The sequence below is a fragment of the Geotrypetes seraphini genome, chromosome 11, assembly GCF_902459505.1.
Source record: "Geotrypetes seraphini chromosome 11, aGeoSer1.1, whole genome shotgun sequence".
Classification (NCBI taxonomy): domain Eukaryota; kingdom Metazoa; phylum Chordata; class Amphibia; order Gymnophiona; family Dermophiidae; genus Geotrypetes; species Geotrypetes seraphini.
The window spans coordinates 32,284,839-32,296,949 of NC_047094.1; the positions used below are offsets into that span (position 1 = coordinate 32,284,839).

Sequence of the window (12,111 nt, forward strand, 5' to 3'; positions counted from 1 at the left end):
AAAAAGAAAAGAAAAACCCCACACTGGATATCCTGACTGTTAACCATGATAAATTAAATCCACCAGTTTCCTGTGGTTCTTGCTATGCATATACATCCTTTTCTGACTGGGGCTCAGATGCACTAAAGCCAACGATCGTCGCTAAACCTGTTCTGACAATAGCGATGATCACATTTGCCGACCCAATGCAGAAAATGGCTCAATCTGATCATGCCAATAAGCTCATTAATATTAAAATTCCTTGTAAACTAGTAGAGCGATTGATGCTCTAACATGGCTTCCTGATGCAGTAAAAAAGTGACCACTTTTAGTGATCCAAAAAAAGTGACTAGTCAAGACCAGTCACTTACCTGTTTAGCCCTTTTTTTTTAAATGGGCACAGATGCTGTGCATGTTACACATACATAATATCTGCCCTATTAGAAAATAAAGCACACACATCCTGCCGATGACAGCCCTCCCTGACAATCTGGCACAGCAAACCAAACCCCCCCCAGCAGCAGTGAAAATGGCAGGAGGAGAGCCCACTTCCTCCTGCTATGCCAACACCCCCCAAAGAAAATTGGCAGGAGGGATGACCACTCCCTCTTCCATGGCGTCACTCCCTCCCCCCCCAGTGAAAGACTATGTGGGTCTGCTTCAATCCGATTTTTTGTCCAATTCAAAAAGAGCTATTGAAACATAGAAACATAGAAGATGAGTGCAGAAAAGGGCTACAGCCCATCAAGTCTGCCCACTCTGCTTACCCACCCCCGGTCTATGCCCTAATGACCCAATTTCCTTATCTTGACCCTCGTAGGGATCCCACATGGGTATCCCATTTATTCTTAAAGTCTGGCAAACTGTCTGCCTCGATCACCTGCACTGGAAGCTTGTTCCAATGATCAACCACTCTCTCTGTGAAGAAATACTTTCTGGTGTCGCCAAGAAATTTTCCGCCCCTGAGTTTGAGCGGGTGCTCTCTTGTGCCCGAGGGTCCCTTGAGAAAGAAAATATCATCTTCCACTTCGATGCACTAAAAAGTTTGCACGCAAATGATTCACGCGAAGTTCCGTCTTAATACCCAACTCTCCTGTTCGATTGATGGCTATGAGAGCGACTCACACATGTGCACAGCCAGCAGGGGAAGACCGAACAGCTGAGAGGCAGGGGAAAGCCTCCTGCCATTCAGCTGTTTGAGGCAGGAAACCTTTTTTAAAAAATTTTAATGGACATATATGCAGGACTTGAAGGACTTCTAACGGACAAAGGTACAGGGAGGGGGGGTTCTGGGGAGCATCCGGTGGCAGGAGGGAGTTGGCATCCCTCCTACCATTTTTTTTTGGGGGGGTAGGGGAGGGTTCAGTGGAAGCCTCCATTGGCAGGAGGGTGTGGGCTTCCCTCCTGCCAATTTCTTTTCACATGGGGAAAGGGGGCACCATGGAAGGAGGGAGTGGGCATCCCACCTGCCAATTTCCTTTAACCAGGGGAGGGGTTCAGCATGGCAGAAGGAAGTGGGAATTCCTGCTGCCACTGGAGGTCGGTTCATGGTGCTGGTGCGTCAGGGAGGGCCACCATCGGCCGGGGGGGGGGGGGGGCTTTTTTCTTTTTAATGGGGCAGATATTGTGCATGAGTAACACGCATAGCATTTGTGCCCAATAAAAAGAAAAATAAAAGGTTTCCTGCCCCGGACAGCTGAGTGGCAGGAGGCTTTCTCCTGCCTCTCAGCTGTTCGGGTTTCCCCTGCTGGCTCTGTGCACATGTGACAGTCGCTCTCACAGCCATAGATTGGTCGGGAGAGTTGGGGATTACGACGAAGCTCTGCATGAATCATTTGTATGCAAACACTTTAGGTGCATCAATAGCTCTTTTGCAGACCCACATGGTCTTACCAATCCTCTTAGTGCAGGGGTGTCAAACTCAATCACATAAGGGGCCGATATCTGAAAAAAAAAAAAAGGCTAAGTCGCAGGCCAAATTTTATATTAAGATACTTAGGGGTTCTTTTATTAAGGTACGCTAACCATTTAGTGCGTGCTAAATGTGCATCTTAATAAAAGGACCCCTTGGTCTCTGTGATGTAAACAAAATAAATAAAAAAAAGACTTTTCCTCTCTCTTTTAGGTCCTAGTTCACACCTGCTGTCTAACACCAGCTCTGGCAGGATACACATTTCAAATCTGACATATTGTAATCACAAAACAGGAAATAAAATTATTTTTTCTACCTTTTGTTGTCTGGTCATTATTCAGTCATGTTGGTCCCAGGCTCTGTGCTCCTTTTGTTATTTTTGTTTTACTTTCTCTTATTATTTTTACCCTACTTTTGTTCTATTTTTACTATTTTATGTTATTTTATTCTTCTAATTTTAATTAAACCACCCAGGCATGGCCGTTAATTACAGAATTCTCCAATCTTACTAGCCTGTGGTGTGGTGGTCTGTTTCGATGCTCTGCCTATGGTAGACCTGTGCAGTGCGGTGTACCAGGAGTGCCTCTTGATTTCTGCCACTTTTAACCTGCTGCTATCTTTGATCATCTTCATGGGTCGCACACCTGTCTGCTGCTGCCTGGTTGATGTGCCACAGCCCACTGGTGACATCAGGGAATCGCTGCTTGATAGGGCACAACAGGGCATGGCCGAAACCACTCTAGCAGCAGCATACGCCTCTGCGCCGCCTCCTGCTCCAGGCATAGCCAAGGGAAAAAAAAAAGCTATAAGCTATGAAGCCAGTGGAAGCGGCGAAAAAGCACGCAAGGCATCAGGCCTTCAGAGGAGCATAGTGGTAAGGCTCTGGCAGCAGCCAGCTACGATGTGGAGAAGAACAGCAGATGCCTGGGGCTAACTGTCAAAAGTCTGGTGAGTAGAGATACGGGATGATGTGGCAGTTGTACCAGCGGGCCTGCTTTAGGGGAAATTTGAAATTGTCTGGTGGGCCAGATTTCAGCACACCGCAGGCCAAATTTGACCCATGGGCCAGAGTTTGACATGTCTATCTTAGTGCATCTAGGCTTGGATTTGTTAATTTGCTATACCGCCTTATACCAGAGTTTTAAAGAGGTTCACAATTAAATAAAAATAACAGTAATTCATACAAAAAATTAAAAGCTTATAACATTTACAAAATATATTAACAATGGAGCAAGGCAAAACAGTACATCAAAAAGCATTTTTTTAAATCCAGGTTTTAAAGATCTTACAAAAGCCAAGATAACTGGTTACATCACTAATTTCACTAAGCAATGAATTCCACAAAAATGATCTCCATATAACTAGCCTCCCTTTTAACAAAACTGTAGCAAGGTTTTTAGCACAAGCCACGGTGGTAACAGGTCATATGTTCATAAGAATTATCTGAGTGTTGGAGCTGTTACCACTGCGGCTGGCGCTAAAAACCACGCTTCAATTTTGTTAAAAAAAAAAAAAAAGGGGGGGTAAATGCTATTTTCTTCATGGTAGTTTAGTTTAATTATCTGCAATAAAGGAAGCTGTAATAAGCAGCGACACAAGGAATGCAAAATTTGTTGATTTTATCTTACAAATCGGAAAGATACTTTGGCATTTCCAAAAATAAAGTCTTATAAACCAAACTCAGAATTTTAAAGGTAATTCTGGCTACTATACAGTAGCAGCCAATGTAGGGTCAACAAAATTGGTGATGTGATCTGTTCTTTTACAACCAACTATTAAATAAGATGCTGTGTTTTGAATTAACTGAAGTCTCTTCTTACTATTTTTGGTGAGTTCCTGATACAAAGAATTGCAGTAATGAAGCCTGCTTGTGATAAATGCATATACCAATTTCACCAACTTGGCCTGAGTCAGAAGAGGCTTTAGTTGCCTAATCTGTCTTAATTGAAAATAGCAAAATTTATGGCCTCTTTTACAAAGCTGCGCTAGTGACTGCGCTGTGCTAACGGCCCCAAAGCTCATAGAGATTTAAAGGGCTTCGGGGCTGTTGCCGCACGGCTTTGTTAAAGAGGCCGTTAATGACATAATTAATTATCAAATTTCAAATAATTATTGCAACAAAATCCCAAAGTAATTATATCTTCTTCGAGAGGAATCACTTAACCCAGCAACTTCTGAAGAGCAAGAAGAAGCCTACTCTTGCGAGATATCCACATTGTAGTTGATTTTTTCAGTGTTTAGAATTAAATCATGATCTGTCAGCCATTTCTTCAACAGACCTAATGGGAATTATTTTGGATCATCAGTTGTCATTTTGACCACCAACTTCTGAATAGTATGCAGCTTCTTTAAACTACAGTTACTTAGAACATTATCTGAAAGCACTTAACTGGTTACCCATCAAGTATCAAGTAATTTTTAAATGCCTATGATGACTTGCAGGCAGTATACAAAAAATTTAAATAAAATAAGTACAAAACTGTTCATGGACAAATGAGCTCGATGACTACCATCCACAAAGATCATTACAATCTCAGCAAAGCTTTTCTACTATCAAGATAATTTAAAATATATGAATTAGGGTAAGAATTATTTCATTTTTAGACCAAATTTATGGAATGAGCTACAAATCTGAGGAAAGAACAGAATTTGATTTATTTTGATAAGGTAAGATTAAACTGCAATTCAAAAGCCATAAAACCCCTGCTTTTATATTTGTCATTGTAATGTGTTTTGATGTGCTAATATATATATATTTTTTATGAAGCATCAAGAACTATTTCAACAGGCGGGTATAAATATAAGAACTGAAATGAAGGTATTGCAAATGTTATTTAGGAATACTCTAAGTGGTAAGATACAGGGCCCTGGAAGGAGTCTTGCTGCATGTCCCCCAGGTGAGGGCTCATGACTAGAATAGTGTATTAAGAGGGAACACAAAAGGGAACCATGTGCAAATGAAGGCTCATGGCATCACATCCCAGTTTTGATTCCAACAAAACTTAAGTACGAATTGCTTTTGAATATTAATTAATATTTAAATTGCTGTAAGCCACTGTGGGCATGCTGTAACAAAGGCAGAATATTAAATGAAACAAAAAGGTGAGGAGGAATAAACCTCTGGGTCAATTTAAAAAAAAATCCTGATTAAGAATCCAACAAAGCCTGCCTAAAATCCCAAAGATTTTCTCTGAGGCATTTCCTCCTCATTTGTCCTGTTGAGGCACAATGTAAACAGACCCTGAAGAGAAGGCTCCTGAAGAAGGGAATTATCCTGAAACTGAGCACAGTAGAGCCACAGCACTTGGCTGTGAATACAAACCAGGGCTAAGTACAGGGAGAGTCACCACTCGAAGAAATGTTATATAACCTTGAGGAGTGCCCGAGATAAGTACTATGAAATCGCTGGTCTGAGCACCTATTTAGTTTGGTGGATTTCAATTTTGTATTGTCAATTATTGGTCACAGAAACACTTATTTGTGGGTTCACTATCCTTATTTAAAAACACAAGATGTACACCTGTGATGGTGCTAAAGAGGCTTGAGAAAGGGCCTCCTACATAGGTTTAAGCCTGGAACCTGAGTTTCCTGAGTCCCGATAGCTTTTACTTTTGCACTGAGGGTACATCTACAAAAAATTTTATATTTTAGGTTTAGAGATAGGGGTTATTTGTCTCCTTTGAAATTATACAACCTTGTTACCCACCATCCTAAATTGGAATAGAGGGATTTTTAGTATTGTATTGATTTTTCACCCTCTGGGATTTTTGTATTGGTGTAAAATCCCTAGTTCACTAACTCCCCCACCCCTTTTTTACAAAACTGCGCAAGAGGTTTTTAGCGCCGGCCAGTGCGCTGAATACTCTGCGCTGCTCCCACACTCATAGGAACTCTATGACCATCAGAACAACACAGTGCATTCAGCACGCTGGCCAGCGCTAAAATCCTCTTACACAGTTTTGTAAAGGGGGGGGAGAGTAAGATTGTTAAATTATAACAGGACCTTATAAGACCGGATCGTCAAACGGCAGATTACCTTTAATGTGAGCAAGTGCAAAGCGATGCATGTGAAAAACAGGAACCCAAACTACGGTTATGTGATGCAAGTTCCACATTAGAAGTTATCGCCCAGGAAAAAGGATCTAGGTGTCATTTTTGACAATACATTGAAACCCTCTGCTCAATGTGAAGCAATGGCGAAGAAAGCAAACACAATGTTAGGAATCATTAGGAAAGGAATGGAAAACAAAAGTGAGAATGTTATAATGCTTTTATATCACTTCATGGTGCAACCACCTCAAATACTGTGTGCAATCTGGTCATTGCATCTCAAAAAATATATAGCAGAATTAGAAAAAGGTCCAAAGGAGGGCAACAAAAATAATAAAGGGGATCGGATAACTTTCCTATGAGGAAAGGCTAAAGCGGCTAGGGTTCGTCAGCTTGGAAAAGAGAAAGTTCAGGGGAGATATGATGGAGGTCTATAAAATACTGAATGGAGTGAATAGATGTTTACTCTCTCCAAAAGTACTAGGTCATATACAATTAAGCTATCAAGTAGTAAATTTAAAACAAGAGAAAATATTTATTCACAACATGTAACTAAACTCTAGAGTGTGTTGCCAGAAAATGTGGTAAAAGCAGTTAGCTTTGAAAGGTTTAAAAAAGGTTTGACTAAACTCCTATAAGTCTATAAGCCATTAAGATGGAATTGGAAAAATCCACTGTTTATAGGATAAGCAGCAAGAATCTACTTTACTCTTTTGGGATCTCATCCGGTACTTGTGACCTGGATTGGCCATTGTTGGAAACAGGATACTGGCTTAAAGATCTTCAGTCTGTCCCAGAATGGCAATTATGTTCTTATTGTGCCAAAAATTTGAATCCTACCACCTGAGATGTCATGCTACTGGCACTGCTACAAGGATCCATGTACTTTTCATTTGTTACAATTCTATTTAGCTTTAAGCTGCACATTGTAGAAACATTCACTGCAAGTCTTATAAGACTTGTCAAACTTTCTATGCAGCATGGCTTTAGGCTAATTAGAGCTGCAATGGTTGCAAAAGTATATGCAACCTACCTTTCTTTGGCAGCTGCTGCCTGCGTAACTGTCTGGGAGGAAGAAAGAGATAAGGAGGTCCATGGGAGGGGGAATGAGATACAGAATGACCAGTTGACAGGATGTTTATGGTTAGGAGGTACAGGATAACAGGCTACAGGAGCGCAAGATGATGGAGTGTTTTGAAGGTAGGTGGTAAACAGGATGACTGGCTCAAGGAATCCCTGAAAGGATGAAGCATGAAGAGTGACTGGCTGACTGTGAGGGGCAATTAAAAATAAAACATGTCTAAGTCCCAACTTGGACATTTTCAGCTGAACATCCAAAGTTAAAGATACAAAAATGGTCATTTTCAAATGAAAACTGCTGGACATCCAAATATAATTTAAAAAAAAAAATCATCTACTTAGATGTCTTGGCCACCAGGAAGTCTAAATTTATATCCCATTTTCAATCAGAAAAACATTTGTGTTGAAAACGTCCTAATCCTGACCATTTGGATGTGGGTGGGCCAGCATAGTAATGGATTGGCCAGATAGACATCCCGACAGAGCAATGGGAAACCTTAGAGGGCACTTCACAAAGGGTGCCAGATGTATATCTCATCATAACTGCCTTATAATTTATGGTGAGCCCCCCCAACCTACCACACCGTCCTGTGCACCACCCCACTTCTGGCTGCAGTTGGCACCTTTATAGCAGTATAATAGGTTTAGGGTGGGTTCATATGTTCTACCATAAATATAGTGGTTAAAGTGGCTTATGGGCCTAGGTCCTATATGGTTCACTAGACCACCCTCCAGGCTACTTAAGACACCTGTGTGCAGCTCTATTAGGTTTTCCCATACCGAATGCTCTTGTTTAAGAGACGGGTATGTACCTTTTTGTTCTCATTTTTGTGTGGCGGAAGGGGGGTCAGTAAGCATTGGTGGAATGTTGGGGTGTCTTATTTTGATGCATGCAATGGTTATCTGGTAAGTTTGGGCTCTTTTGTGGCACTTAAACAATTCTAAAACGGGTCTAGTTCCAAACGTTTAAGTTCCATCCAGAATGTATTACAAAACGTTTTATTATTGCTGCAAGACATCCATGACTAACCCACGTTTGGGAATGCCCAAAGCCTGCCCATAGCATACCTCCACCACACCCATCTAGATGCAAAGAGGCTGGGACACCTCCCTAGATATCCAGAAAGATGGTTTCGATTATCGGCACTTGGACGTCCTGGAAATGAGGACATCCAAGTACCGATTTAGGATGCTTTTTGATGTCTAGGTTTTGTTTTGTTTTTATTATGAGCATGTGTGTGTCTAGAAGGTATAGGTATAGCGTAATTGGCTGATGGAATGCCTGGGATAAAGGATGGTTTTTAAAAATTCATTAGAGGTAAAAGGTCAGGACTGCTAGGAGAAGAGACAGTGAAGTGAGTGAGAGTAGAGTGCAAAAGGAAGAGAGGGCAAGGTGCAAGGGAAATCAGCATACTGTTGACACTATATAAAGTATAAAGGGGTGTGGGTGGAGGGAGGTCATTGTCTTCTTGGCTTTGTGCACTGTTGCATTTAAAACAAATTTATTAAGGTTTCTTTTCTCACATACACAAAGTGGGAAAACAGCTTAGTATTTCAGGACCTAAAGCAGCAGTGGTACGCTTGAGGGTGGGGAGGCATTGTGACAGAGGTCTCAATGGCTGGCTGTTAAGAGCATGATAAAAAAAAAGAAAAAAAAAGAAAAATGAGCTCCTGAATATATGCTAAGTTATTCACCTACATCTGGGCTCCTTTTACTAAACTGCAGTATGGCTTCTTATTGTGGGCCTGCGAGGTAAATGCTCCAATGCTCAATCAATTTCTATGAGTGTCAGCGGTTTAGTAAAAAGCAAGATTTGTGCCCTATTTTAAGCTGAAAATTCATCTTTAATTTAGGAGCTTAAATATTTACAAAATATAGGCCTGCCATTCATTTTCCTAGATTTGTGAACTACTACTGAAAATCAGTGTTAAAAACTCCTAATTTTTCCCCTGCCCTAAATCTGGTCTATTATCACACACTTTTTTATGTTACTAAATTTAAGAATTTAGTGACATTTTTGAGTATCATATTATGTGCTCAACCCAAGTAAGTTTTCCAAAAGACTAATTTATGAACATAAATCATTTGAACATCAGCCCAATGTTCTTAGGGATTGTTCCTAAATTCCAACAAATTTGGCAAGGTCCACTTTAAGATACTATTCAACAGACCCACTATTTTTCCTAGAATTTGATCTTCCATATATTTTCTAGAAGAGCAAATCATGAAAACTAAAAATTATGGGCTTTAATGAAAATTAGGAAAATAGGTTGCTAGTTACCAGTTCATTAAAAGTTATACAAATAGTGCCTGGAGCATGGTGTAGCTCAGTGGTTCTCAAACCTGTCCCAGCCAGTAAGGTGCTTATTAAAGTTAGCCATTCTCTATGTTTTGACTTATAACAGGCCCAACCATTTGACAGCTACCATGCTGCACTGATTACTGCCCTGCTAGAAGTGAAATATGCTAACCAGTAGGCCATTCGGCACATTCTCAGAGCTGCCAAGTTATCCTTCCAGGAGGGAGACTTTTTAGCTTGCCCTGGTTTTAAACATACGTACATCCCAAAGCAGTGTAGTATTTGTAGTCCATTTTTCTATCCATTGAAATCAGTGCTGCAGGTCCCATAACGCACCAGGATGATGTTGATAGAAATCCAGGACTAATCAAACTGTCTCACTCCTGGAATGGGTAACTTGGCAGCTCTGCATTCTTTACTTTCAGCTTGTTGTAAAGATGATGTCAGATCTGGTTCTCAAACACATACACATATATATATGAAAATCAGGCTTTCATGTGGCTCTCAAGAACCAGAATTATATATTTTAGGATCACTGTAATACATTAAGTTTCTCTCAAATTTTGTCTAGGAATTTCAACTTGGATATATATGAAATAAGCTTATATTCACCTCAAACAAAATCATAGCAAAAAGTACTTTTTTAAAACAGCTTTTTGCACATGGGCAGTCAGTCAATGTCAGCCAGGTAATTTTCAAGACATCACGAGGATTATGAGTTCACACCTACTTATACTCCCAAAAATCCCAGCTTTTGCCTCCTGTATTTTATCAAAGGTTGTTCTACTTTATTCTCTGGTCCCTAAAAGCCAAAGAAGTCAAAATCTCTTATCCACCACTACTTAGTTATGACCAGCAAAAGAAACTTCCTGGCTTGTTCACCTTAAAACAAACAGCACTACTCTTTCTGTCTGTACTGAAATTACATTGCAACAAGGCTAAATGCACTTGACAGTCTTTCTTGAGACTTGTCCAAAGAATGGATATTCTAAATCTTTTTTTTTTTCACACTGGGCAACCCCCACTGAATTATCCTGAAACATTTCACAGTGCCATAACACACCTGCCTGAAAGACTAAAGCATAATGATTAAAGTCTCCTGTCTGGCTCTACATATAGCCTAACCAGAGCGTCAGCGAAGGAGGCCACAGTCACCACCTACCAACATGACTGAAAGAAATGATCATGTTTTATGAGCATACATAAAAATGCTATAACAGCATAACGATTAAACACAAAAAAATAAAAATAAAAAAAGAGAGAGAGATGTGTCCAACTAGAGATAAGGCCAGCACCCAACAGTCCACTAGCCCCCAACCCGGCTCCATCCTGCGTAATACAGGGCCTCCATCCCTTCATGTTACTGGCGCGTTTTAGGCTCCCAGTGCCCGACGTTACCGTCTTGCAGCTCGTCAGAGGCGGCCGAAGGCCTCAGGAAGGCAGGGACAAACTCCGCAGCGTGGACATTAGGAACGAACGGCTTAGCGTTGACGTTTAGCTTGGTGAAAGCCGAGTTGAGCTGGGCCTCCGGGGCGTCAATGTCTGCCTGTTCCCACGAATCCGGCGCCGAGTCAATTGGGTCCATTTCCGGGTGTTTTATTTTTAACCTCGCTCTCGGGAGTGGGAAAGGGGATAATAAAAGTTCCAAGGTGGCTATTTTAAAAACTAAAGTTCTGAAGGGGGGGCGCGAGGGGGTAAGGGCCAGCGCGCGGCCGGGACGACAAAGGAGCCGGCGAAGGCGCCCAGGAGCCCACAAGCAGCAACTACAAACCCGACTCAGCACTCGCTCAACGACTCCTCGTGTGTTGCCGCGACGTAAGCGACGCTCCGTGCGCACTTCGGCTCCGAGCGTTTCAAGCGACGCCTCCTTTCCTCTGCCACTTTGCACTCCCGCCGCGGCCCTGGTAGTTTTTTCCCCCCTGTTCAACAATTGCATTCAGGAAGACGCCCGGACGCCACGACACTACAACTCCCAGAAAGCAGCGCGAACCTTAGGCAATTCCGCCCGCCAGTCCTAGGTATGTTCTGCGAAACTGAGCTGGGAAATATGGTCCACAATTGTCTCTTTCGTCAGCTGGCAGGTAGTATGGCGGTGAAAAATGGAAACCTAGCCGCTATCACCAATCATAGAGAACTACAAATCCCATCAACCTATTCCGGAAATAGTTAACAGCGGGTCTACCTTTCTCTTTGGTCGCCTAATGTTGGTGTTTTTTTCCCCTTCACTCGGGCAGTCAGCCAGACGCCCAGACCGGTTGATCTAGTCCTGGATTTACCCCGCTAGGTTGAGGAACTTTGTAGTTCTGATTTCCCTGTTATATTCCCTGAGAAAAGCAGGACTAGAAATCCATGCATGCAATGAGATAAACCCGGGACTGGATCGATCTGGTGTGCAGTGCAGTGCACTGCCGAGTACATAAGGAACCAACTGACAACCCTATTGCCAAAGACCCAGAGATGCCAACTTACCCAGTCCAGGCTGGAGATTTTGGGACAGTCCTGCATTTCTGACCAACCCTTCCTCTTGCATTATGGGACTTGCAGTGCTGATTTCAATGGGCAGTATTGGGCACTAAAAATCTCATACTGCTTTGGGATGTAAATTCAAAACTACTACTACTACTAATCATTTCTATAGCACTACTAGACATGCACAGCACTATATGCATTATATACAGGTATATTCTCTATCCCTGATGGGTTCACATGCCCAGAGTCACAAGGAGCTGCAGTGGGAACTGAAACCAGTTCCACAGGATCACAGTCAACTACACTAACCATTAGACTACT

The 12,111-nt window shown here is 41.9% G+C and overlaps 1 protein-coding gene across 4 annotated transcripts in view; it reads right to left on the reverse strand.

The window, feature by feature from the left end:
• GSPT1 (G1 to S phase transition 1) overlaps positions 1–11,331 on the reverse strand; it is a 132,804-nt gene extending 121,473 nt beyond the window's left edge. For 2 of the 4 annotated variants that reach the window (XM_033914902.1, XM_033914900.1), the window contains exon 1: positions 10,720–11,288. In XM_033914902.1, the coding sequence (XP_033770793.1) occupies positions 10,720–11,257 (538 nt within the window). In that variant the 5' untranslated portion in view covers positions 11,258–11,288. Of the gene's footprint in view, positions 1–10,719; positions 11,289–11,311 lie in introns of those variants that run through there. The other 2 variants (XM_033914904.1, XM_033914903.1) reach the window with 2 other exon arrangements.
• Positions 11,332–12,111: the final 780 nt, after the last annotated feature.